Genomic DNA, 27,344 nt, shown 5'->3' on the forward strand with positions numbered 1-27,344 from the left:
AACTTGACCCGTGGGTGGGCTGGGAGAGCCACGAACTCATCACGCTGTCTGGGTCGGCGTCTGGCCCTGTTCTCACTTCCCCTTCTCAGTCAGGACTCCTTCGGTCTGGTGTGCTATGAGCACCGCAGGATGTTTCCTCCTTGGACGGCCAGCAACACTGAGTGTGGTACCGGAGCCACTCCTGACAACAGGCCTTCCGCACCGGGCAGGGCCAGGTGTGGCAGCGAGGGGGTGGGGGGAACCACAGGCTCTGGGTCGATATCCTGACACAAACTAAGAGTGTCACCTTGAGTAAGTTCCCTCAGTCATTTAATTGGAAATCAAGAGGGCTGAGCTAGAGAACCCCCATCACTCCTGGTAATTCCAACACACTATTTTTCTAAACATAAAAATTTCCATTCAGAAAACAGATGTTCGAACAACATTTGTACCATCTGCTGGCTTCCAACAGTTTACTGAATTAGACTGGTTTAAAAAACAAAAAACACAACGTTCACAAAGGTATAGATCTGTGTCTTCAGGAGGCTAATCTCATAGCCACCCAGACATGTAGGCCAAGTCTGTGCCGCACAGAGCTGTTAATAACTGCCTGTATTTAGTCAGAAATCCCCCAATCTCATTCGTGCTTATAGCATCTCTGCACCATAAAGTAGGGTCCATTATCTTCTGAATGAATTGGTCCTACCAAGGGGACAGAGGTGGTCACACAGCTGGGTATCAGAAACCCCGATGGGGGCAACTGGGTTGCTGTCGGTTAAATGTCCAACTATTGGTTTTGGTTCAGGTCATGATATCGGGGTCCTGGGATGGAGCCCTGCTTTGGGCTCTGTGCTCAGCAAGGAACCTCCTTAGGATTCTTGTGTGTTCTTTCTCTCCCTCTGCCCCTCCCCACTCCTCTGTCTCCCCTCTCTCCACTACCTGCGCACACAAGTGCATTCTCTCTCTCAAAGAAAGAAAGAAAGAAAGAAAAACCAAGACACTTCCAGAAATCCTCCATCTGCAGCCCACAAAAGCCCCATGAGCAAGGGTGCTGCCCCACTCAGGAGTGGGGTTCCTGGACATCATGTCCCCTTACCACAGTGACTTTCATCACTGTTGTCGCCACAGTCATCCTCAAGGTCACATTTGTAGGAGAGTGGGATGCAGGTCCCAGACTCCTGGCAGCGGAACTGGGTGTCCAGATCACAGACGGTCGTCGCTACAAGGGAAGAGACGACATACTCGTGAGAGACAATTTATTCCCTGGCCAACACATACCCCCACCATGGAAAAAGAACTGAAACAGAGAAGGAAGCAGATCTGAATTGCAGCAACAGACAAAAAAAAAAATCAGTCCCATGAGAACCTGACATTTACAAGCAAGGGAGAGAAGGGCAGGACAGCCTCCAGATGGGCAGCGGGCTGGGAAGGTGAGAAACTGCCCTCGGCTGGGAGAGAGACTGATGGGCCGGATCACCTCGTATGGCCTCTAAGTCAGCAGCAAAGATACCTTCGTCTAGACAACGACCACGGAGAAGCCCAGTCCCACGTGCCCCTCATACTGATGACACAGGAAGTGTCGGGCAAGAATTCTACAGGCCACCTGGGCCCTGTCGTCGGGCAGAACCGGATGTGTCAGATCCTGGCTCTGCCTCTGCCTCAAGCAATTAACTTGAACCCCCTTGGGCCTGCTTCCTGCACAGCAGGAGGAGGTGAAGGTCAGGTGGCCAAGTGCTGTGATGACAGAAAGACTAGATACGGATCTCAATTCTGTAACTTATGTAACCTAACCGATGTGTGCCTCTGTTTTCTCTACTGTAAAATAGAGATAACAGAACACCTATGCCGAGGCAGTATTATGAACGTAAATAAGCAAATCGGTTTGGGACCAGAGCCATGACATGGGCTGCAAAACGGAATAGCTCCAAACCAGTGTCATGTCTCTTCCTTGTCCTTCCTCTGCCTTCCTGCACCGGAATGGGTAGAGACGTAGATCCTTCTCCTTCTTCTAAATGGAAATCATCTGGAGTTGGGGGGAGCCCAACCCCTAGAACCCAGCAAAAGACCCTCGAGGCGAGGCTTTGGGGAGGAAGGCTGTGCTCAGGAACGGCTGACACATGAGGTACAACATGATAGAACAGGATCCGGGGGTGGGGGAGCAGTGGTGTGCCAGGAAATAAAAAGCCAGGGGCAACGCTATACAGTTAGACATCCCAGCGGCTCTTATTTGAGGCTCCATTTCTTCTCTGTAATTGAGCTCATGGTGGGAGGCAGAGGATGAATACAAAAATGACAAGGCTGCAGGGGCTTCACGTCAAAACCCAGAGCGCCTGACAAGTTCCCAGCGCAGGAGTCTGTGCGCGGGGGAGGGAGATGAGCTGACAACAGCCCTCCCTGGCTCCCCAGTCACTACTCCCTTTCTCCTCCCCTGCGGCTGATGGAGATGCTGCGATTAGCTGCCCAGACAGCAGTGGCGCCCTGCAGCAGCGGGTCCCTTCCCTGCAGCCCTGCCCACGGATGGGGCACCTCCACCGTCAGGATAACCACAGCTCTCATCCTCCTCGATAAGGGAGCCACTCAGGCAAGCACAGTCAGGCACCGCTTTCCGGTTCCCAGGCTCCACGTTGTGACCCCTGCACCCCACCTTACCACCTCCCCCCTGCCAAGTGAATGAACAGAGAGAGAGAGCAGAGCAGCAAGAAAGTTCCACGGTCCATGGTCCTGGGGAAGGTCGACCCTAGCGGACGCTGACACCAGACCACAAGGAGGTCAGTGCCAGCTGCACACTTGGCTCAGAGGAGAAGTGTGAACGGTGTGCGGAAGCCTGTGAGGCTGGCACTGAGCTCCAGGGCTAGGGGATGCAGGAAGAGGGCATCCCTCCTGAAGATGGAGGGAGCTCCCTTTCTCAGAACACTGAACTGGTACAAGATCCCAGCTTGTCACCCAGTGGAACCCAAAGCCCCTGCATGGAATCCCCATCAATCGGACACAAGGTCATCTAGTTTAAATCTGTCTGCTTCCACTAAGGCTAATCACGTCTGGACAATTGTCACAGCGAGGTGTTAATTCTAAGAAGCATCTCCTCTCCCACCCCATTATGTAAGAAAGTCCTTTCCAGGCTTGGGTCCAGCGTTGTTGATATTTATTGTTTTTAAGGAGCTTTGGCTCTTCCCCCACAAATACCGCCCTCTCCTGAGACTCTGGTAGGTCGAGAAGGTTGTATCAGTGTCCTTTTGGCAGAGAAGAAAACACAGAGACAGTCTAACGCTTCTCTAGATCTGCCCTTCAGTAGTGAGCTCATCTCCCTGCTCCACTGAAACCAAGGAGAAATGATTAAGAAAGTGTTAGTTAAATAACGTCCCAAGCACCAGCAAGGCCAGCAGAGAGGTTTGCTGGGACCAGGCGAGTTTAGGGTGTCAACTACTAAGCTTGCTTTCTGGCTGGGTGGGGTCGGGGGCGGTGGTGGAGGTAGGGCGTGGGAACCAGGCACAGACCCCACAGACGGCTACTGACGTATGTCCACCCCGGAGCCAGGCATCACCCACTCTTCTCAAAGCCCAAAAGGGTAAATGAGCTTCTGGCTTTCCAATGGGAAAATATTTGCAAGAGAAGCCTTCACAGTGGTTTCTGGCTTCCCTGCTTCTGGTCTTCCTCCCATCCAGTGCCTTCTGCCCACAGCTTATCTTTCCAAAGACAAAAATCTTATCATGCTATTTCAGCTGTTCCCAACGGCTCTTCTGAAGAAAGCCCACAGGCACTTGCTGCCCTGGGCCCCATCACTAGCCCATCTGCCCCCTGCCCCAGCTTCCATAGTCACGTCAACAATAAGCCACACCAGCTTCCTAACCACACCGTACACGCTCTGACCTCTGGGCTTTCAGAGCTGCTGTTCTCCTGCCAACCACCATGCTCCCTCCACCTCTGCTTGGTTCAGCCCTTCCCACCTTTCAGGGCTCCCCATAAATACCAACCCGAGTCTGAGTTGTGTGCTCTTCCCAGATGCACAGGGCGCAGCTCTGCCGTAACCACGTCTCCACTCTCCCAACTCCCCTACGGAGTCAACTCCGTGTTCGACTGATCACCCAGTACCCCAGGCTGCACACAGATCCTAGCCCAAAGGAGTCCTCAACAACTATTTGCTGAGTGAATGTAGGAACGTACTACTTACGGTCCGAGGGCCAAGCGCCTCCTTGGAAGATAATATCAAAGCTATCAAAAATTAAAACCTTGCAGTAAATAAATCTAATCATTATAAGCAGTTATTTGTCTTTAAACCCGTGCCTCGGTAACGCCCCTCAGAAAGCACACAGCCCGAGATGATGTTTCCATGTGCACAGATCAACGTCCCCACACTTCAGGCCTGACGAGGCATCCTCAGTCAGGGAGAACCGTCTCTCTGGAGACTGGCAGGCAGCCAAGAGCTGCTGACTGGATGGCATACAGGAATGAAATCTGCTTCCCATCTCTGGAAAGGCTGAATTTACAGACCAAGGGATGTCACCTGGTCACCACCTTTGTCACGGTGGTAAAGCCACAACGAGAGCACAGACTGCCCAACTCCGCAGTCAGCTCAGTTCCAGCTGGGAGATGCTGACCAGTCAACCCTCTGGAACGAGCAGTTCCCTTACTGGTGGGGCTGGGTTTTCAATAACCACCTATTATCTATGTGTCTTCTCTGGTCTCTGAGCCCCATCAGCCAGCAAGGGCATCACCGGTCACTGGTGGGCACCCCAGGCTGCCGGCCCCCCAACCTAGGCGGAGCCGGCTGGCCAGCCTTCCAAGGACAGTCCGTGCACCCCGTCCCGAAAGCCCGGCTGAGCCAGGAAGACTCACGGCAGTTTCTCTCGTCGCTCATGTCCCCGCAGTCATTGTCAAAGTCACACCACCAAATGCTGTTGATACAGTTCCCATTGCTGCAGCGATACTGGTTCCGGAGACAGGTGTTCTCTGGACAGTGGGGGTAGGTGGGGGTGGGAACGAGACCCGTATTATTCTTACGGCCAGACTGCGAGACGTTCACTTTTCACTGAGTTTCCATTTCTCTTCCTCAAATACCATGCCTTACATGGTAAAGAGGAAAATGGTGCCAAGCACACCTGCACACGGGAGCACACAATGGAGACCTCCTCTCGTCTTCTCTTAATTATAATTAAAGGACAAGAGGCCAGCTGGATCGGTGTTGGGGGTGTTTATAATGGTGATAACGGCAATGGTGCCAGTTGGGTCCAATGGGTCGACTGGACCAAACATCGCCGTCATAAAACACTAATTATACAAGGAACTGCTTAAGGGGCTCTATCTACACAGTATGAAAACATACGTGTTCCACAGATCTGTACCTCTACGTACTTTTGTATATACAACCATTATATCCATATATATTCCATTGCTCAGCCAAGTAGATGACAAAGGATACATGATTCTCTGAGGACCTCATTCCACTCATGACACACAGGGAAAAAAAATGCACTGTTTAGTAAACCAAGACAAGAACACATGAAGGTTGGCCTCTTGTTTGGGTCACCAAAAGCATTCTAAAAGAAAATATTAAAAAGCTGTTCTCTAATTTAATTGTTAACACTTTTTCTTTGTGAATAGCTTTAAGATGATGTCTGGAGCCTGAAAGAGACTCTACTGTGTCTACGAAAGGAAGGGTGAGCCTTTCTCCATGTGTATTTCTTATAGGAAAAGGGACCACAGGGCTCCTTTGTGTGCCCACCCCAGGTCTAAGAGGCTTCTATGAGGAGGGAGGTTGTGATTCCAAAGCCAATAACTGTGAGAATTTAAAAAAAAAAAAAAAGCAGGGATGTGGGTGCTTCCTGGCAGGGCCCCTCTTCCAGAGGCTCACCTCACTCACAGTAACGCCAGGCTGGGAACATAAATCAGACAGGAAAGAAAGATCAAGACAGGTTCTGAGGGAAAATTTTAGAATCCATGTATTTAAATTCAAAGGAAGAGTGGGTGAGGCTGCTACGGCCACTTGGTCACAGCGTGAGGTGAAGCCTCAGAGTCTGTAACATCGTTCCCAATGTTCTAGACGTTTCCGGGCTGGTGGGGGTGGGGGGCGGGGGAGAACTGCTACGTGAGCCTCGGTGAGCTTGTAGAGTCCCACCAGTCCTTTCTCCAAGTCGGGCTTGGTCCCAGCTGACAGGAAGCAAGGACAACGCATGGGTGAGGAGACAAAAAGGGGACATCGAGGAAGGCCTGAGTCATCTGACAGGAAAACCTAAAGCACAGTTATCGTGTTTATACAAACCACGCAGGGCTGTTCCCGATGAGGACTGAGGCGCACAGGCCTCAGAACCTGGACCAGGATGTCTCTTTAAGTATCTAGCGGATTTGATTTTTACCGAGGGCATTTCAATTACCCAAACCCACGGGGAACAGAGAGCGGAACAGAGAGCGCTGGGAGAGGGGAGGGAAGAAGTGGGGGAGGCCGGCGGGCAGAAAAGATGACTGGGACCCACCTTCCTTGAGGCAGGTGTTGTTCTCCCGCTGGTAGCCTTGAGGGCACTCACACATCAGGTCCCCGGATGGGAGGACGCTGCTGGCCACGCCCTCCGGACACCGGCAGCTTTTACTATTGTTGGCCTTGGGCAGGCACAGCAGGCTGCACGGCCTGGACACGCAGGCATTGCTTCCTGGAGAGAAGACAAACAGCGGCCGCATCCAGGTTAATCGGGACCGGGGAGACCCCGGACAAGGGACTGAAATCTAAGACCACCCCCTCCTTTTACAGACTAGACAGCATGAACAAAGCTTGGAAGACAAAAGGGATGTGGTGGCCATTTCTACTCAGAGCCCAGATAGAGGCTACGCAGGGTCTCCGGCCCAACAGGCTGCCCTGGAACCAGGCCAGGCATCAGCCATGCGTCCTGAGAATTCGGAACGGGGCTAGCGAGGAACCACAGAGTCATTGGGGAGCTGGAGCTGGGAGCTGGTCCCAGAGTGCAGGTGTCAAAGGGGATGCAGGGCACAGATGTGCAGAAATAGACTCAAGAGAGGGAGTCGAGGCTGCATTGGTGGCTCAGTGGGTTAAGCCTCTGCCTTCAGCTCATGTCATGATCTCAGGGTCCTGGGATGGAGCCCCGCATTGGGCTCTCTGCTCAGCAGGGAGTCAGCTTCCCCTCTCTCTCTCTGCCTGCCTCTTGTGATCTCTCTCTGTCAAATAAATAAATTAAATCTTGGGGAAAAAAAAAAAAGAGAGAGAGAGAGAGGGAATCAAGAGAACACAGTAGACTTCCGGAGGTGAGGAAAAGGGTAACACCGGGGCCCCCAGGGGAGAGGGAAAGAGAGAGAGAAAGGGCAGCTTGGCCATTCCCAGCACCAGGCCCCATCAGGCTCACCTGTGTTTTCCATCTCTGAGTTCCTTACAATCTCCCTTAATGTTTTCATTAGCCCATTTGACTTGAGTTAGCATGAGTGGGGTTCTTCTCCTAAGACCCCACAGCCCTTAATTTGGAGCCATCCACCTGAGTCATGACGGGGCCCCGGACAAACATCTGGGTCTCTGCCTCTCACTTCCTCAGTGCCTGAGCGCCGCCACCGAGCTGAACGAAGGCCCAGACACGGGGCCCTTATCAGCCTTCGCACTATGAGCCACACAATAAACCCACACGAGGCTAGTACATGCAGACCTGTCCTGTCCCTATTTCTAATCTTGTCTCTGGTTCTGCTTTCCAAAGAAAGGGTCAGATACAAGTCCATAAAATCCTTCACTATAGTCTGGAGAGAGAACTTTAGTGGATGAACAGTGATGAAAAAGGTCTCTTCCTACCCCCACACCTTTCTCGAAGGAGGGGATGGAATGCATAAACCATTTTGTCACAGCTGGACACACGATATGACTACTGAGCACCGTAAACGCCACATCAACCACGAAACGTATGCTTGTTCTTTTGGCTGTGACGATTCGGCATCAAAATTGGGGAAAATAAACATAAATACTTTGCTAAAACTCGACTGATAATGTTTTGCCATCTCATGGACAAAGAAACTCCCCTGCTGTCCCCCCCAAGTCACATCCAAGCCACCTGCTTCCAACCGGCCAAGATTTTAGCTGTGTCATACTTACACCGAAATGCAGGTTGGAAAACAGGGTCCATTAATGACAATCAGTATTGATATGGGTGACGATACCCACAGTAGCTCTGGATGGGCTGGCACTTCATCAGAGTTTAACTGGCATACACATAAACTAAAAATTGCAGGGGCACCTGTGTGACTCGGTGGGTTAAGCATCTGACTCTTGATTGGGGCCCAGGTCATGACCTCAGGGTGGTGAGATCAAGCCCCGTGTCAGGCTCCAGGCTCAGCACAGAGTCTGCTGGGGATTCTTTCTCTCTCCCTCTGCCCCTGTCCAGCTCATGCATGTGCACTCTCACACACACTCTCTCTCTTTAAAATAAATAAAATCTTATAAAAAATAAAAATAAAAATGGCAATGATGCAGCAACAGTGTTGTTTCAATGCTAAAGACCAGAGAGTACGAAGAATTCCCAAAGACATGAAGTACACACACCCACAGACAAGAATCCGTACGAGGCAACATTCATAAGTTCCTACAAATAATTCAGCCCACTCTAAAGGTAGAGTTACCATAGCAGAATAGCCTATTGAGAGCAGAAATGCCAAGAATCAATTCACCCTGATCTGGTCCATGGGCAGGGGCTGTTCCTTTCTCAGAAGACACATGCCCTAGGCTATGGGGGAACACAGAGCTTCCCCTAATGGAAAACAATTCCAAAAGGATTGCGAATGTGTTCTCTATATTCAAAGGACTACATATCATTTAATGTTCCAAGAAACCGAACAATAACAGAGTATCTGAAAAATACTCGGGGACAGGATGACAATTTCACATGGGGCTAGGTCTGCAAAATAGCAAGACTAACATTGTCACACGGGGAGCATGTGAAATGCTCCCACCCAAAGAAGCAAAAGCTATAAGCACGGAACCCCAAACGGGCTGCGGCATTTCAGGAGTCTGGTCTGGACAGAGGTGTTATACAGTCTGAGAGGCTGTAACCAGGGGCACACCCCAGACCGAGCAGACCGAGTCATGGACCCCAGGAGGTAGGCAGGGCAGGCGCTGATGGGGTGCTACAAAGCCACAGAAAACCTGGGCGAGCATGGAAGGAGCGGTCAGCAGAATTCCACCAGAACACAGCCACACGCTCTACATACAGGACGCTCCAGTCCCGTGTGGGCGAGGCGGGCAGATGTGAAGAGTGGACAAGTGATAGTCATCACCTCCAAAGACTTCTCCTTTGAAGATCAAACGGCCGCACGAAGTCTTCATGGGGCAGATTCAGAACACACTAAGATTTCCTTTTGGAAGAGTCCTCCAGAACCCATTAAGGAGCCAGAAATGGTGCTACCTTGCTTAACTATCTCTACGCTTGAGAATTATCAGCTCAAATCCATGAGAAATTGCCTCGCTGTAGGTATTTAAAAGCCACAGCTTACTGCAGAGTGAAGGACAACTCCCAGAGCTCCAAAACATTTCCATTCACTGCAACACCCCCTGGATATATCGACAGCCTTGCGAAGGAAGCTCTTTAAAGAAAAAGCACTCTTTACGAAGAACAGATCCCAGGGACCCTGCATAAAAATCCGGCAGACATAAAGATGAAAAGAGGAGTCTGTTTACAAACAAGTAACCCAATGGACAAATGTTCCAAGTGAACAAAATTTCTATCACAAACAAGAACCCATCAGAATCCAGTACTTCTGCATCGCTGTCCTGCGCCAGGGCACGGCTGCTCCCCCAACGGATGACGAAGGGAGCAGAGCCCAACGGGTTTTCTCGAAGTCCAGCTCAGAAGTCCATTAGGCCATGGTTCAAATTCTTACCACTTACTAAACGTGTGATGTAGAAACGTGAACCTGACTTTCACGTCCTCACCTAAAAAGATGGAACTGTTTTCAGTACACGTGGATTTTGGGAAGATGAATGGAGGTTATTTGTGCCCACAAACTGCATCGGTGTGGGACTACGACACAGTGATCCCTTAATAAGCATAGGTTGTCATGTGTATTATTATCATACATGTGATTAATGGGCAGTCTTGTATGTGTTGAGCAGACAACACAAATAATATAGGGGCACCTGTGCAGCTCAGTCATTAAGCATCTGCCTTTCGCTCAGGTCATGATCCCAGGGTCCCGGGATTGAGCCCGCATCGGGCTCTCTGCTCGGAGGGAAGCCTGCTTCTCCCTCTCCCACTCCCCCTGCTTGTGTTCCCTCTCTCGCTGTGTCCCTCTCTGTGAAATAAATAAATCTTTAAAAAAAAATTAAAAATTAAAACAACAACAACAACATCAACAACAAACAGGCACCTCCTCCGAGAAGAATTGTGACTCCTCGGTTTAGCGGCAGAACTGGAACAAAGGCCCTGCTCCTGAACTAGCAAGGGACCTCTGAGAAAGCTTGTTGGCCTCTGAATGCCGCTCCCTGATCTGTGAACCATGGATGGTGACACCAGCCCCGCCCACACCACAGGTCCGGTGCAAAGACAGAACACTAAGGCAGATTTACATTTCGAACATTCTTCACCATTTCACAAGGGTGTTCTTAATGCTATCTTCACTGGTCCCCCCAAAATAACAATGCTATCTGCAACCCTATTCTCTCCCTTTGTCAATCTTCTCCTAGCAGAGGCCCGCCCAAATCCCATCAACATTCTAGTGCCAAACAGGAAACCCAGCAGCTGGTCAGTCAGTAAAGGCGAATCAACCAACCCCAGGATGCTATTTAATCCCACTGCGATAAACAGGGTGCCTCTTAAAGGGACTACTCTTCCCAGACCATCCTGCTCTCTGTCTTATAGAGCCAACGGTGCGGGGAGCACACGGAGGGAGAGGGCAGGAAGTGACGCAGGAGGCTTTCTGTGGCACAGTCTTGGTCTCCAGGACCAGCGAGCAGGTCACAAGGCTTGGAGAAGCTCTTGAAGCCTCACCCAGCAAGCTTAAAGATAGCTCCTGTCTGCACCCGCTGGCAACCGGTCCCTTTTCATGACCTCTTTCAACAAATGCTGAGCCCTACTCAGTGCTAGGCAGTGGCCAAACTGTTGATGGGGGGTAGGGGGGAGACCCATCTCCTTTGTGAGGTTTAAGAGAGTTTCAGGCGGGGACAGGTGCATCCATGCATCCTATGACGACACCTCGCATTAGAAGGGAGGTGGGTGCTCAGTGAGCAACAGGTCATCGGGGCAAGCAGAGGACATGACGGGACTCCCGTCGGGAGGCAGCAACTGGCGTCAGACTCAGCACAGCATGGCTCCCTGTGCGGTTGCCAAATGGGGAGTGAGCGCACGCTGGGCTTCTCCAGCTGCAGAAGCTACGCCACCAATCAGTCAGGGGCCAAAGGCAGGAGGAGGGTGTAATTACCCACCAAGGAGCACACTCTAGGCAGGCGAAAACATGCTGTCTTCCAGCTGTTTGTGTACCATTAGAAAAGAAATTAAGATGTCATTAGGCAGAAATTAAATAATGGGCATGTTGTCGTGACAAGAAAGACGCAGGCTGCCAGCTCCCGCCTGAGCGGAGATTGCCCACACCCAGCCCCTTCCCGGAGACCAGCACGTGAGGGAGATGGCGCCGGCAATGCAGCCTTACCAGTGGTCTTGCCCTTGTAGAAAATCTTCATGTCCATCAGCCCCGTGAGCTGACTCGCGAGAACCGCCATCTGGGAGCCGCTGTATTTGGAAGCTCGGAAGATGCTGAGCTGCGACCAGTCATCCCAGTAGATCTCGTTCTAGAAAGAAAACCCTTGCTCATCAGTCCAGCTCCTGGGTCTCCGATCCTGGGCCCTCAGGACGAACAAGGGCTCCCCGCTACAGAGGACACCTAACATGCAGTGGTGAGTGATCAGCCCGACCGAGATTTCCACCGAAATGCAAGACGGTGGATTGTTCCAGACCTCACCCAAGAGCCATGATGAAGGAACGGCCCGGACGGCCCGACAGAAGCTATCTAAGCAGTATAGAGCTTGACCACAGCCCAACCATTCAGTTCGAAATCTGCTTCCCAGTGGCAGGAAAAACCAACCATTCTGTTCTCTAGAGTCAAAGCAGCAGTGGCAGGGCACACGAGTGGGACGGATCCCATCGGAGCCCATCAGGACACCAGCTGAGCAAGAGATAAGGCCACTGAGCTCAAACTGCCAGCACTCGGGGGCAAATGGGGATTTTTCTATGAAACAACCTCAACTTTTAACCTTCTGAACCGGGAACAGTGAGTCGCCCGATGCCTGCCAACTCTGTCTGACATCCATCCAGATGAGCTAAAGGCAACAGCCTCAAAGGCAGAAGGGAGCTGATTTTCTAGAAGTCAGTCAGACAAGCAGCTCTGCAAAAACCCACGGGCAGCTCTTCCCCCGCTCTACCAGACTGCCCGGAGCTGGGAGCAAAGGAGGCCCCACCTTAAAGACAGCAATGGCGTAGGGGTGCGGGAGGTTGTCCAGGATGATGGAGCGCTGCTGGCCGTCAAAAGTGATCCGCTCGATGCAGTCCAGGTAGGCGTCTGTCCAGTAGACCCACTGGTCATCCACAGAGATGCCGTTGGGCCACTTCACATCCTCTGACACGAGACGATGGACAGACGAGCCGTCCATGTTGCTCCGATAGATTCCCGGCTTCAGGTCTCCCCAGTCGGTCCAGAACATCACCCTGGTCAAAATGGGAGAAGAACGCACATTTCATTCGACCTAGGGAGTCAAATGCTACCCCAGGAGGTAAGAAGCCTCTAGAACCGTATAGCCAGTTCGGTCAGCAGTATGATTATTGTAAGCGGTAATTCTAATACTTAACACCACCAAATTTCTAGATCCAGAAATTCCTCTGCTGGAATTCATCCACAGATGTAATCAGGTTATGTCAAGACAGTGTACCATGACATTCATCGAAGCACTGTTCACACCAGCAAAAAAATGACACTGGTGTTATGTGTCTTTAAAAACACATACACTTTAAGGGGGATATATGTGTATACATGCCAACATGTTAATCTACAGAGAAAATGAAACACGATGGTACATACAAAAGAGTATTATGATGCCTGAAAATCTCCATGTTTCCAGGTTTGCTCACACAAAAAGGTCATCTTCAACCCACGTTAAATGTTTTGAAAACAAGCAGAACAGTCCTTATCCACATTTCTATTTGATGCCTGAGTGTGTGTGTGTATATGTGTGTGCTCCAGTGTATTAAGGCTATGTGCTTGCACATGGGTAAAAAAGAATTCTGAATGATACACAAGAAATTACTAACCAAGATTACCCCAGGAAGTGTGAGGGAGAAGGATTAAGAGTGAAAAAGAAGGGAAAAATGTTTTTCCTTTCATAAACTTCTGTTCTCTTGTAATTTTTAATGAAGCACATATATATTTTTTCTCTTTAAAAAAAGATCTAGGGGTGCCTGGGTGGCTCAGTGGGTTAAAGCCTCTGCCTTCGCCTCAGGTCATGATCTCAGGGTCCTGGGATTGAGCCCCGAATCGGGTTCTCTGCTCGGCGGGAAGCCTGCTTCTCTCTCTCTCTGCCTGCTTGTGATCTCTGTCTGTCAAATAAATAAATAAATAATCTTATTAAAAAAAATAAAAAATAAATTTATAAAATTTTAAAAAGATCTAATTCTCTATCATAAATACTAGAAGGATAGAAAGCCTAACTCAGAATTTCCTTTCAGCTATGTTTCCTTCGGTTAAGAAATTAATAAAGAGCACCCTTGCATTTCCCAGGTGCATATAAATCGCTAGTAAGAAAACCCACCCAAGCTGGGGTGGGCAGGGGGTGGGGGGTGCAGGCAGGGAGGAGATAGAAGGGATCATATGTTTGCATCATGCGCCAAACTCGAGATAAAAAATCCTCACACTATCCAACCAGGCCCGACTACGCTACATCTGTGGAGAGACTTTCAGTAACACCTTTCGTAGGAGAAACACCCCCCAGACGTGAGACGTGTGGATGTGGGGACTCTGAGGCTTGCTACCAAAAAGGGAATGGAGTTAACCGACAACGTGACTGAGCTCTAGTTTCAAGACTCAAAGTCACCAGACTATTTCAACCGCCATCATCAGAGAACAAGCCTGTGTCCAACAGTCTGCCTTCCCATGAGCATCCGTCCGTTGCAACATTGGCCACATGCTGATGCCCTCTGGGGCCACACTCACCCGTCTTGGGGCAGGAGGACAAGAGCCCTGGGCCGGTCGAGCACGGAGGCGTTGACGATCGTGAGCCGGAAGTCACCGTCTGGATTGGCTACCTGACAGAAAAAGGAGGGGGGAGGGGCCGGAGGGGAGGCCAGGATGGATCTGAGCTCCTTGAAAGCCCACCTCGCGGTTTCCTGCTGGGCTGCCACCTCCGGACACGCGCCTCTCCGGCTGCCAGATTCCCCAGCAGGCTCACCTGGGAAGTCTGCCCTGGTCTGACCGCAGTGCTGCTGCCGTGCCCCGGCTCTGGGGGCACGAGGACAGGTCTGCACAAAGTACTCAGTACGTACTCCTGACTGAACCCACCTATGTTGCTCCATGCTCCAAAGCCACCAAGGGCTCCACGCTGAACACAAAACAAACACTCAACGTCCCAGCCTTCCAATTAAGAATCTCCATGGACTTCTAAGTCTCTCTCCTCCATGCTTAATCTCGTCCACTTCAGCCCCTACAACTCTGGGGAGGCTGGACCTCTCATGGCCCTCTAAGCCTGACATACCCCTCCTCGTCCCTCTGCTCGTGCCATACCCACTCCCAGGCCTGTCCTTTGCTCTGTTATCAAATCGCATCTCTCTTTCCGAACCTCAACCCTCCAGGCCCGGCTCCTCAGCTAACTCTTCTGACGAGTCTTCCTCAACGAGCATCTACAGTTCCTGCCGGTGACTCGTCTTACCATTTCCCACAAACGGTAGCTGTGTCGTATGCTGTGAGCGTGTGCACACGCACGCTCTCCGGCAACCCTCCAGCACCTGGCCAAGTGCTGACCACACACGGGTAAAGGAAGGAAGGAAGGAAACGAGAATAAGACCACCAGCGCTGCACTCGGTACGTGTCAGGCACCGGGGGGGGTCTTTCACTCCCTTTCCTCAACCGCACTGTGAGGGGGACACAGACTGTCCTCGGCTCGGAGGGCACATCCCGAAGGCCTTCCCACCCACCTTGTATAATGCTGCCCCCCTCCACAGTCACACGGTCACACTGCCCGTTGGAGAGTCTCTCTAGGACTCATCGCTGACACAACCGACGGACGTAGGTCTTCCTCGGTTTGCCTCCTCTACTATCATCTCTCTCTCTCTCAGAACGGGAACTTGAGTGTCTCACCTACGTCTGTATCCTCACAGCCTCGAACCACACCTGGCAGGCACCATGCGAGAAAGAGCCCCTGTCCAACCACAGTGTGGATCAATGAACTTACACCTCACAGACGCAGAACTGAAGCTGCAGGGGATAAGAAACTTGGCCAAGACACTTAATTAAGCTACCGGAATGAACACTGAACCCAGGTCTGGTTCCCAACTTTGGGGTTTGTCTTTGCGACTTCTCCCAACGGTGCCTCCCTGCCTCTACTGAGCTTCCCATGTGTAACCCGCACACCATGCCTCCCCCTAGTCAGTACAAAGAGGGACGGACACAATGTCCCAGGGGCTCAGCACTGCCTTCTGAGAGGCAAGTGTGCCTATGACACCATGACTTTGGTGTTGGAGAGGCCCTGTCTTCCTCCCACGCTGCGTTGGGTCGCTAAGGGGCAGATAAGTCAAGTGAGAGAATCAGAGCACTGTTAGCAGGGCCGTCGTGAGAACTGAATCCAGGAATTCAAGCCAAGGGCTTCCCACCGGGCTTGGCACAAAGTAAGTGCTCGTTGTCATCAATAATCATAATCATGATGATGATATCGTCTTAATTACTCTAATCAACTCCAATAATACTAGAGCACTGATAATACAGCACTACACTCCTGCTATGGTGTTATGTAATTACCGTCATTGTTACCACCACCCGTCACGGCTAGCCGAAATAGAACCGTTCGGGGCATCTTAATGAAATCTCTGCTTGATGGGTTCAGGCATCCTGTTCTCATGTGGGACCCTCAGGCCAATGAGCAAGAACTCTGAAACTATCCCCCTTTTCTTCCCTTGCTGGAGGCTCCGTTGTTCCAGCCTCTGGAATTCTCCAAGGACTTCCAGAGAAGTCGGACACACTGGCTCCGCCCCCTGTGCCTAACCTGGCTCGAAGCCCAGGTACCCCCTGAACCTCCGCTCGCTTCATTAAGGACAGCATGGGATATACCTACCTCGATCTTTTTAAAGCCAGAGTCCACCCAATAAAGTAACTGGCTGAGGGGTTCAAAAGCCAAAGCTTCTACGGTTTCCAGGCCAGAATTGATGATCACCTCTTGCCCTGTGCTCCCGTTCAAACAGAGGCGCTAAAGTGGGGAGAAAAGAAAGTGAGTGCTCGAATGACCTCGTGCCAGCTCAGCCCCGTGGACGGCAACCCGCTACTCCACTGTGACTGGCAAGGCATGAGATGCCTTCTGTCGGTCAACTTTCCACACGAGCAAAGCTGGTTTTTAATAAAAGCTTTTCCAAGATATATCATGGCTTCCTGTTTCAAGTAGAAGAGCTACACAGAACTTAATCATTGGCATTACTCTGCGATACTGTTATGAACGCAGGTTACTGAACGACGCTGTATCCCAATAACGAGGTTGCAGATTACTGAGAAGCCTGAGTCTGTCTGCTTTTGAAATAAAGGAAACCAGGCTCCTGGTATTTTTAAGTTCTTGCATCGGCTCCTCTAGACTGTCCTCCCTGGGGGGCTCCTGGCCATCAGGTGCTGTCGCCAGGACAAGCTATGCTCTACGGTCGCCTGCGTCCCCCCGGGCCCAGCCCCTGAAAACCCAGGCACTGTGAAATGTCTGCTGGGTTGGAACTCCAGATAAAACCTGTTGAAATTGCTTCTCTAAAGAGGATTAAATAGGCAATGAATACAGATCAAACAGCTCCCCTTTAAAATGCATGGGCTTGAGTCTATGGCTATCTACCTGGACTGTGTAGGGATCGTTATAGCTCACTTCCTGGTTTTTGGCTGTGTTTAGAACAGCTGAAGTGGGTCCTAACGGGAATCACCGATAGTCAAGGGTGCCTGTGTCATGGCTCAGGAAGGAGGACGCCTCAGAGGCAGCTGGTGGGACAGTGACAAGTTATCCTGTACTGCTAGTCCTCAAATTTCCCCAGCAAGAAAAAGGGAGGCCTTGCTTACAAGCAAGAGGACAGAGCTGGGGGTCCCTCAGTTCTTCCTACAACGACAGAGATAGGCCAAGAAAATACAGAAACACAAGAGGCGCCTGGGTGGCTCAGTTATTAAGCATCTGCCTTCGGCTCAGGTCATGATCCCAGAGTCCTGGGATCAAGCCTCGCATCCGGCTCCCTGCCCAGCAGGAAGCCAGCTTCTCCCTCTCCCACTCCCCCTGCTTGTGTTCCCATCTCTTACTGTCAAATAAATAAATGAAATCTTAAAAAAAAAAGAAGAAGAAAAAAGCAAAGTTTCATCCATTGGCCATGAGAGGAGGTACAACTTAAAACTTCTAATATCCATTTCCTGAGGCCATCCTGAAGGAAGCTTACTAGGATTGGGCGGTCACAAGGCACCACCCCATGAGCAGATAGAGGGCTACGCACCTGGATGGTGTCCAAGGCCAGGTCAGACCAGTATAAGCAGTTGCGCTCGTAGTCAAAGTCCAGGGCCACTGCGGCCCGCAGCCCAGTGAGAGGCAACTGCTCTGTGACTCCCGAGGCCAGGTCATAGCGGTGGATGGACTTCCGCATGGCATACAGGATAAACTCGTTCTCCTCTGCAGAGACACAGACAAACATGAGTGAGGGTGGACAGAGCGGGTGCTAAGGAGGTCCCAGCACGTCTGGCCTCTTTTCTGCTCACCCATACACTTCAGAGCCAAGGATACGCGGCACAGATCAAGGGGGAGAACACAGGACCCGAGATTAGAAGGTGTGAAAAAAGGAATCCATTTCCACCTAGGGGGGCAAGTTACTTCGACTCCTGTAAATCTGTTTTCTCCTCTGCATAATGTCTTACTTGTTTTACACACACACACACACACACACACACACATAAATATATTTAATATAAATAAAAAATATATAAAAATACACACACACATATATATATATATATTTTTTTTTTTTAATTGAGAGGCCCCAGTCATGCTCCAACATCCACACTTCTGAGCTTGGCCCGAAGGTCTTTGGAGTTGCACATGACAAAATAATTACCCCACTCAGCTTGTTCTCCCTCATCACATGACGGTGTCCCATGGCACCATAATCGTGTTGAGGAGAGACCCTTCATCGCAGAAGACTTGTCGCTAATCCACTGGCTCACCCATCCAACATTATTCACAATAACACAGAGCAGTTACATTAACCTATTCTAGTTTTGACACAGTAATAATACATTCATTCCTGAATACTTAACAAAATGCTTCCAATGGAATCGTCTCAAAGGTTCTGTTTCTTCCTAACAAACACTACACAATGTCCGTACTCCGCACTGGGCGTCGTTTCACTGATGACTGCGTCGTGGAAGGACCACAATGAACTCCGGTTTACAAATGAGAAAACGGAGAGGTGTCCGCACCCGAGGTCACACAACTGGTAAGCGGCAGGACCAAGGCTTGAGCCCAGGCAGTCTGCATCCAGAATCTGTGTTTCACTCCCTACACTAGGCTGCCTCTTGCGATGTAGAGACTAACGCTGATGCAGAAATAGTGGCTCTGAGTGCTTAAGAAGGCTTACTTTTTCTTTATTTTAAAGATTTTATTTATTTCACAGAAGGAGACAGCAAGAGAGCGAGCACAAGCAGGGAGAGAGGGAGAGGGAGAAGGGGAAGCAGGCTTCCTGCTGAGCAGGGAGCCTGATACGAGGCTCAATCCCAGGACCCCAGGATCATGACCTGAGCTGAAGGCAGACGCTCGACAGCTGAGCCACCCAGGTGCCCCAGAAGAGTTACTTATATCAGACAAGTAACAGGAAGACGTGGTGCTCCCTCTCTTCCACTTTAGGGAACAGCATGGAAAACATTCCGAGTCCTTACTCTGTCTCCACGGCAACGCAGAGGCGCGACACACCCGCATCCAAGTCTGTGTTAACCATGTGGACAGAGGGCTGCTTATGGGACCCGAAGCCCCCTGCTGCACGCCTGCCCGGTGGCTGTTTCTCTCTTGCTCCTTCATTCCTTTCATTCAGGGGGTTCGCGCACGCTAGCTACCCACTTTACAAGGGCTCCTGCACAGATAATGCACCGCAATGATAAATGGACCTACAACTTTTAGTAAAGGTACTTCTTTCCCTTTAGTCTCACTGCACTTCGAAAGTGTCTAAGCCTCCACCACGTGGTAACCACTTCCTTCTGGTTTTTAAGAAGAGCTTCCCACTGTACTTTCCAGGAAAGGGGATCGTTAAGGTGAAACCTAACAGAAACCAAGGACTCTCGTCGAAGCTGCCACGGAGGGCCACGGAGGTTACCCTCACAGCTGCCAGCCTCCCATGCCTCTAATGTCCACAAACCCCATTCTGCGATTTCTGTTTCCCCCCCAACCAACTGATGCCTTTACAGCAGAGCCTGGGTCCAGAAAGACCGGCCTTAGGATTTGATACAGAGGAACATGGACATGCATGTCCGTGTCCAAGACTCAACTTAGGAGAACAGAATTCTTTTTTTTTTTTTTTTTAAGATTTTATTTATTTATTTGACAGAGAGAAATCACAAGTAGACGGAGAGGCAGGTAGAGAGAGAGGAAGGGAAGCAGGCTCCCTGCTGAGCAGAGAGCCCGATGCGGGACTCGATCCCAGGACCCTGAGATCATGACCTGAGCCGAAGGCAGCGGCTTAACCCACTGAGCCACCCAGGCGCCCAGGAGAACAGAATTCTTGGCCAATCTCAGCCCTGAGAACCGCCTGGACATCTGTGTTATTATAGTCATCAAAAAGGAAGGATGACTTCATTTTTAAAAATCCTTCCAGATGCCCCAACAACCTCCTCTTTGCAAAGAGGCTTTGGTACCCATCAGCTCTAGGAAACCTTTTCCTTTTGCAAGATACCCTTGCTTTCTGTACCACTTTTTTTTTTTTTTTTTAAACATTTAGGAGGTGGCCTTACATGGCAAATGTGATTCTTCTACTTTGTTCCCTGCTCTATTTTTCTCCTCTCAGAAAAGAAAATAGCTCTCCTACCAGTTGAGATGGCTTTAAACAAACTGTTTTGCCCCTCACTGAATTATCTCCAGAAATGTTTATTACAAAAGCCTGTACTCCAGCCCTTATGAGCAATCCCTCAGACCCTGCTCACCCAAGCCCTCGTCAGTAACAGCCCTCGTGAGGAGCGTAGTCGAGTATTATCCGCTCATCTGCGGGAATCTGCTGAAACCGTGTTTTTTTGAAGTCTCCACAGTGAGGGATGTTAATTACTCTGTTAATGATGGAAGATTAAATTAAAGGGCTAATGAGCTTAGCATGAAAAACACCGGGGCACGCTGGCAAGCGAACAAGGGGGCGTGCTGCCCCGCCGGCAGAGGACCACGTGCTTCTCGCCACCCAGCGGGCACCGGTGGCTGCGAGCATGCGCCGACCATCCACCTCCACCGAGAGGTCAGAGCAGGAGGAAGGGTTCCCAGGGAATAACGAGGTTCTGCACAAGTAAGTACTTGAAACAGAGCCGGAAAGGAAAGGTGCTAAGAGATGAACTGTTAGTGAGGGTATCACCGTTTCGAGACTAGACTGCAGATCTTCCCCATGCACCACCTGTGCTGCCACCGCTCGCTCAACTCAACAGCGTGTCTGAACCACACTCTCCCTTTACAGCAGGTGCACTCACTCCAAAGAAGTGTTTCCTAATGATTTGCATAATGATTCCCTGACGTGATGGGAATGACACTCATTGGCGACTCGGGCGATATCCGAGGAAGAGCACGAGTCTGGAGAGTCTGAATCTGAGCTCTGCCACTTACCAGGTGTGTGACCTTCGACAGGGGCATTGACCCTCTCCTCTGAACATGCTTCTTTATTTTTTTATTTTTTTAATGGAGCTTAGGACAGGATCTGCTCCACGAGGTAGTGAGAAGGATTAAAATGACAACACATGGAAAAAGCACATTAAGATGTGTGAAATTCCATTAAAGTATTCATTATTACTTATTACTATAAAAATTAAGACAGGCCACTTAGCTACGTCCCCAGAAGCCACAAGGCTCTTTATGTTCAGCGCTGACACACAGATGGAGGTAAATCACCAAAGCCCCTCCCTCCCGCCCATGCCTCGAATACGAGAGACGAAGAATAAACGCTTTTCAAGGAACAAAAGGGGCTTCCCTCAAAAAATACTTTCCATTCCTACAAAAGCATAAGGCTCTAAATAAATTTGGTTTGGATACCATGCTTAGGGGGAAAGGGGAGCCCTGCGATGCTTGTAATTTCCAAGTCTTTCCTGCACTAAGTTAGAAGAGCCACGAGGCTAGACCTGGGTCGGACTGTGACGACGCTTTAGTGAGAATCTCAAGAACTCAAAGGTGAGAAGCCACCTCTTACCTGCCAAGGGACACGGGACCAGTTCTCCTTCCAGTCGTGTTTCAACGTCTCCTCCACTACAAGTGTCCCCAGAAATCTTCCGATAGCTGTCACCCCCCCACCCCAAGAGCAAGAGGTCAGACACAAACAGGAATAGTCACTGAGTTGCCATAATTGGAAATCTGTTTCCTATCCATGGACAATATTCATTTCCCCATAGGACAAGATGACGTGTAATCATTCTGCATTGGTCCTGCTTCGAGTTACACTAGGCAGCCCACACAGTTGGGAAGCTGTCCTGGGCAAGAGTGTACATCTCTCTCCAACAAACTCCCATGAAGACACATCCTTGATGAAGTTCGTAACTTAACACACAGCTAGAGCTGCAGAGAAGTCCACAGATTTGCATTTTGCTCACTGAAGCAAACTCTTGTACGTTTGTAAACATCTAATTCCAAATATTGCCCAAGCACCCTCAGACCTGCAAGCTTGGAATTCAAGCACTTGGGAGTAGGAAAGGAACCCAGTGGCCCTCTCTGCTCTCAAACCCAGTGCAGACCCCTCGGTCCCCGGCCACGGCGACTGTTGTGAGACATACCCTCTTGTTCTCCTGTAAGTAGATCCTACAGGACAAGGCACGGGAGGAGAGTAGGACTTCCCAGAAAACTCTGGATCCGGAACACACACCTCTAAGGACAAATCTTCACTCATCTTGAAGCCGAAGTCACTAAAAAAGCAACTGGGGCTCGATACGGCTGTTGGTTTACATACTTGGGGCATGTCAGTACCAACTCTTATGACTTCTCCCATAGCGCCCTCAACTTTAATGTCAGTTACTTAATATGTCCCTTTAAAGAACACTCACCTTTTTACGTTAACACATTTTCAAAAGAAACTTTATATCTGAACCATGATTGGAAAACCACAATCATTCGCCAAAAATAAGACAAAAACAATAAAAATCATTATTACCAAAAAACAAAATAATATTAAATTTTTTAGCTGGATCCAATTCCCTACCCAAAGACTCTAGGTCTGCCTGGTCCTTAAGAGAAATTAGGAAAACGGGGGCGCCTGGGTGGCCGGTGGGTTAAGCCTCTGCCTTCGGCTAAGGTCATAATCCCAGGGTCCTGGGATCGAGCCCTGCATTGGGCTCCCTGCTCAGGGGGAGCCTGCTTCTCCTTCTCCCTCTCCCTGCTTATACTCTCTCACTCTCTGTGTCAAATAAATTAATAAAATATTTTTTTAATTAAAAAGAAATGTAGGGATTAGGAAATGAGGGCCCCTGGGTTGTGCAGCCAGTTAGGCATCTGACTTTTGGTTTTGGTTCAGGTCATGATCTCAGGGTCCTGGGATGGAGCCCCGTATCAGGCTCCCTGCTCAGCACAGAGGCTGCTTGAGACTCTCTCCCTCTCCCTCTCTTTCTGCCCCTCCTACTCATGCTCACTGTCTCTAAAATAAATAAAACCTTAAAAAAGAAGGATTAGAAAATCTTAAAAGTTACTAGCACCCATGATCCTTTCTCCTTGATGTGAGTCGGAGAATTAAAAAGGAAATTTAAAAGAATAATCCTTTTTTAAATTAAAAGATTCAATGTTATTTAAGACCATGCCCACGTACTACCTAAAATCACTCTGTGTCCCTGCACTTCAGGACACAGTGCTTTGGTCCACGAGAACTTTCATAATTTGGGGGTCACGTATCTCTGCCAAAACACGCATCAGGCAGACGAGGTATAGTCCCAGCTCTGCCCTTCACTGCACGACTTCTCTGGGCTGCATCCAACAATCCCAAGGTCAGGCAACCGCTCTAGCTAATTCCCAAAGCCCTGCCCAAAACTTCAATTCTAATTCAGAGAGATTTTCCACATCGATGTGCTCTATTCAAAAGGCTTCACTTATTCTGTTCAGTCCAACGAATACTTATTTAACACCTTCTCCATGAAAGACCAACAGGTACAAGGCTAAATGGTTGTTTATTGTGTCATAATCCACATTTAGCAATTTGTAGGAATTTTTCAGAAGGGAGAGTTTTATTACTATAGGCAGCAATTGGGTAATTTTTACCGAATGGCTGCTTAAAATCTTTTGGGGGGCCAGCTGGAGCTTTAGCTAATTACTTATTTACCTCCAATGCCAAAGCACCCATTCGCAGGAAGGTTTCCTCAATCTGTAGGTCATGACCTAACAGGCTGTGAATAGACACTCACTGGAGGGTCAAGGGCGGCTTCTGAAAGAGATTCCCTCTGAAATCAGGGAACATATGGGCCAGGAGCTGGGCTTCCCAGAGAGGCCAGAAAGGACCGTCAGTAGCAACCAGACTTTCCAATGCAGTTGTCCCTCAGGAGCTGAACTAACGCACAGAGACTAGAAGCTCCCTCATTCTCATCCCCCCCAACCCACTCCCGCTGTTGACCTTCAGACCATCTCCTTCCTCACTGCCACAGTCCAAGGTCACCAAATATTTCTAAGAGCCACACCATCCAGCCAGCTTCTTTCTAGCAACTGCACAAACACAGGCCTTGGTTCATCACCCTCGTCATCTCATTGGGCCTAAAGCCCAACTCTATAAGGGGCAAGGGCAGCTGGTTTTCCTGGTCTATAAGACCAGGCACCTAGTGGGTTTCCATGAAGTTGCTGGGGCGAGCCTGAAGGCCAGTGGGAGCCAGGCCAGTTTACGAGGAAGGCACACCAGCCTCTGGTTTTGGTTTGTTGATGTTTTGGTAGAAGAGGGGCCAATTTCAGAGAAAAACCACAGTAGTGGTCATTAAGAAAAAAACTCAAAGAGTTGTTAGATTTTCTCGCATGTTTTTTTACTTCATTTTGTTTTGAAGTAGTTAATGGGGATATGAGAGGTGATGAACCAAGGCCTGTGCACTCTTCCTTCCGAGGGCCTCGGCAGTCAGGGAGACATTGGGCCAGCAAAAGCGCTCTGATTAGAATTACAATTTGAAAGTATCAAAGGGAGAGCGGAAGGCAGCACAGGGCAAGAAGGGCACTCGACTGACCCCTCTGGGGACATCAAACAGCTCCGTGGTTTTGCAGGGGAAGGGTCTATGCTTTAATTTTGGAACCACAGAGCTTCCAAAGGCAATGCATGTCTTGTAGCATCTAAAACCCCGCTGTTCGAAGGATGGGTTTACAGACAAGCAGCACCAGGATCAGCCAGAGCCTGGCAGAGCTACAGACCCCCAGAACAAGAGACTCAGAGCTGGCATTTTCAGTAGATCCCAGGTGTTGCACATGCGCACTCAGGTTTCAGAGGCACTGGTCTAGGGCAGGAGCTGGCAAACCCGGCTGGCTGTTCTCGCAAAGAAAGCTTTATGGGGCCATAGCCATGGCCTCATTCACCACCTGTGGCTGGTTCCGTGCTACCACGAGCAGTCTCAGAGCTGCTCACAGCGACCATAGGGCCTCCAAAGCCAAGGCCCTGGTCCAAGCTCTGGACCAGAACATACTCAGAGGCTTCTGGCTTTCCCCAAGATAAGGGTGGCTTTCCCAAAGCAAACCAGTTTTCTTGTGCCTTGGCAACTACTGAGAAATGAGTTCCATGCTTAGGTTGATACCCAGGCTCTACCAAGGGCCCTGCCTTGCCTGGGGTGATCGCATGTGGATTAGAGACTCAAAGTCCTGCCTCAGGGCTCCAAGACCCTACATGCTTTCGGGTTAGAATTTCCTTGTAAAGCTAAGCTCTGTTCTGATCACCGACTCTCCTCAAAAGCCTTCAAAGACCCCCACCTGCTTACAGAATAAGGCCGGTACCCTTTCCGTCTCCATGCTTCCGGATCAGCCTCCGCTTCACTCCATGACCTCACTTTGTACCTCCAAGGCATCCGAGCCAAACGGCCAATGACGTCCCCACCTCTACCCCTCCCCATGGCTGCCACGTCTCAGACTGCCCCTGTCCACAGATCCAGGTGCTTCCTTAAGGCCCACCTCAAACAGTGCATTCCCCCACAAACCTCCTAATTTGCCTGCAACACATCAGTCTCCTCCTTCCTGCCGAAGACCAAAATAAAAATACCCATTCCTCCTCCAAGGCGCCGGCGGCTCCAAGGCGCCGGCGGCTTTCGCCCTCTGGCCATGTTATTTGTGCACCTGCAGCTTCTTCTGCTTTCTCCTTTCTCAGCCGTGCTTGGGTACCCTGCTTCAGGACGGAGGGATATACAAATACGTATGTTCTGACATCCCCTCACTTCTGAGAGGCCCCTAAGGAAAAGGAGTGATCTACAGTGGAATTTTGAAGCTGCCCTCCTAGTAATACATATCAGGGTGATCTCTTCCCAAATCAGCTACCACAGTTTCCCCAGGGGTGACACCTCTCCCTCATTTCGTAGCTGTAAGAACGAAATGGAATAAACTAGGTAGAAAGTGCCTAGCACATAAAAAAAAAAAAAATGCTTCATAAATGCTGACTTCCTATGATCTGCCTTCTTTTGCTCAGGGGAAGGGACCGCCTAGCCTGGCGGGCCACACTGCTGGCTGAGGAAGTCACAACCCAAGCCCGGGGCGCCAAAGAAGAACCAACCATTCATAGTCCTCTCGTGTGCAAGAGCAGTTGGACACGACCACGGGCCGGTCAAAGTCTTCTCCGTTAAAGCACGTGGCGTGGGGAGTCCTCCGCTTAAAAACCGTCTTGTGTCCTAGCAAACACTCGTTGCCCCGCTCATCCGATGGCGACCAGAGCTTGTAGTCGTTCTCTGTGCAGGGAACCCCTGGGGAAAAGGAAACGCAGCAGGAAGCCTTTGAGGGAGACCTATGCACACGGGCTTTCCCGTTCTCCCCAGCCCCCTGGCCCCGAGACCCTGCATCCGGCGCATCCCACTGCTCAGCAGGCCCACGGGCCTCTGGCGCTATCCCAGGCCTCGAATCGGCTTGTTCTGAGGCCGGGAGGCACCCACGCCAATGGACACAGTGCCTCCTGAAACACAGATGCTCTTCTGAGAAAGCTGGGAAGAAGCAAGCCCCAGTTTGGCACCATCTAAACTTCTGAAATATTTTAACAGATTCTGCAGTTGCCTCCAGAAGTACGTATCGAGGGGCCTGTCCCCCAGAGAGTTAGGGTCAGGCTGGGTCCTGGAAAGACAGGCTGGGTCCCAGCTCTGGAGGGATTGTGGGGCAGGGGGCAGGGTGGGCATGCCTGTAAGCAATGACCTGAAAGAGCAAAAGACAATTTGCTGTCACTATTTGGAAGGTACAGAGTCTTCATCGAAGGAGGCTGAGAAATGGTGAAACAGCCTGGATAACCCCTCAGCCAACCCTCATTCACTTGGAATTTAGGTAGAGTGGTTCCCACGGGAATTCTAAAGTATGCCTATGTCTACAGTGGAACTCCCTGTCTTCTTTACAGGCGCGTCTTCCCACGGATGACAGGCTGCCTGTACCGGTGCAAAGCTGTCAGCTCGTCACGGTTCCCATCAGCAAGGACTTTCTAAACCCTGGCTGTAAGGCTCCCCGGCTGTTCAGCGGGTGAAAAACACACACGCAGGACAAGTTCCTATTTCCGAGGACCTTATCATCTAGTTGACGGGGGATGATGCAAACAGGGCGACACACACAAGTGCAGAATTCAGGGCGTGAGGTGTAGGCTTATGCTCTGGACCCAGAGATGAGGGGAAAGGTCCCCTGGTGGGACTATTAGCAGGAAGTGCACTGGATCCTGAAACAGGGAAAGGATTTCAACCAGCGGAAACTGAACGGGGAGCAAGGGGGCCACTTCGGTCAGTTGGAAGGATGAGAGCCCAGGCAGGAGGAGGAGGGAAGAGCAGGGCTACAGGGAGGACGGGGGAGGAGGGACGAT

At 50.3% G+C, this 27,344-nt stretch overlaps 1 protein-coding gene across 3 annotated transcripts in view; it reads right to left on the reverse strand.

The window, feature by feature from the left end:
* Positions 1–27,344, reverse strand: part of SORL1 (sortilin related receptor 1) — a 150,704-nt gene that overhangs the window by 48,738 nt on the left and 74,622 nt on the right. For all 3 annotated transcript variants that reach the window (XR_006606889.1, XM_004750086.3, XM_004750085.3), the window contains exons 14-24: positions 26,073–26,259; positions 22,144–22,272; positions 21,567–21,652; positions 17,646–17,818; positions 16,259–16,390; positions 14,149–14,240; positions 12,404–12,650; positions 11,599–11,737; positions 6,447–6,620; positions 4,813–4,926; positions 1,076–1,198 (exon numbers count right to left, since the gene is read on the reverse strand). Coding sequence is in view for 2 of the 3 variants with exons in the window: in XM_004750086.3 (XP_004750143.1) it covers positions 1,076–1,198; positions 4,813–4,926; positions 6,447–6,620; positions 11,599–11,737; positions 12,404–12,650; positions 14,149–14,240; positions 16,259–16,390; positions 17,646–17,818; positions 21,567–21,652; positions 22,144–22,272; positions 26,073–26,259 (1,596 nt within the window). In the remaining variant the exon portion in view is untranslated. The remainder of the gene's footprint in view (positions 1–1,075; positions 1,199–4,812; positions 4,927–6,446; positions 6,621–11,598; positions 11,738–12,403; positions 12,651–14,148; positions 14,241–16,258; positions 16,391–17,645; positions 17,819–21,566; positions 21,653–22,143; positions 22,273–26,072; positions 26,260–27,344) is intronic.

Source organism: Mustela putorius, unplaced genomic scaffold (assembly GCF_011764305.1).
Source record: "Mustela putorius furo isolate JIRA1106 unplaced genomic scaffold, ASM1176430v1.1 tig00000460_pilon_pilon_pilon, whole genome shotgun sequence".
Classification (NCBI taxonomy): domain Eukaryota; kingdom Metazoa; phylum Chordata; class Mammalia; order Carnivora; family Mustelidae; genus Mustela; species Mustela putorius.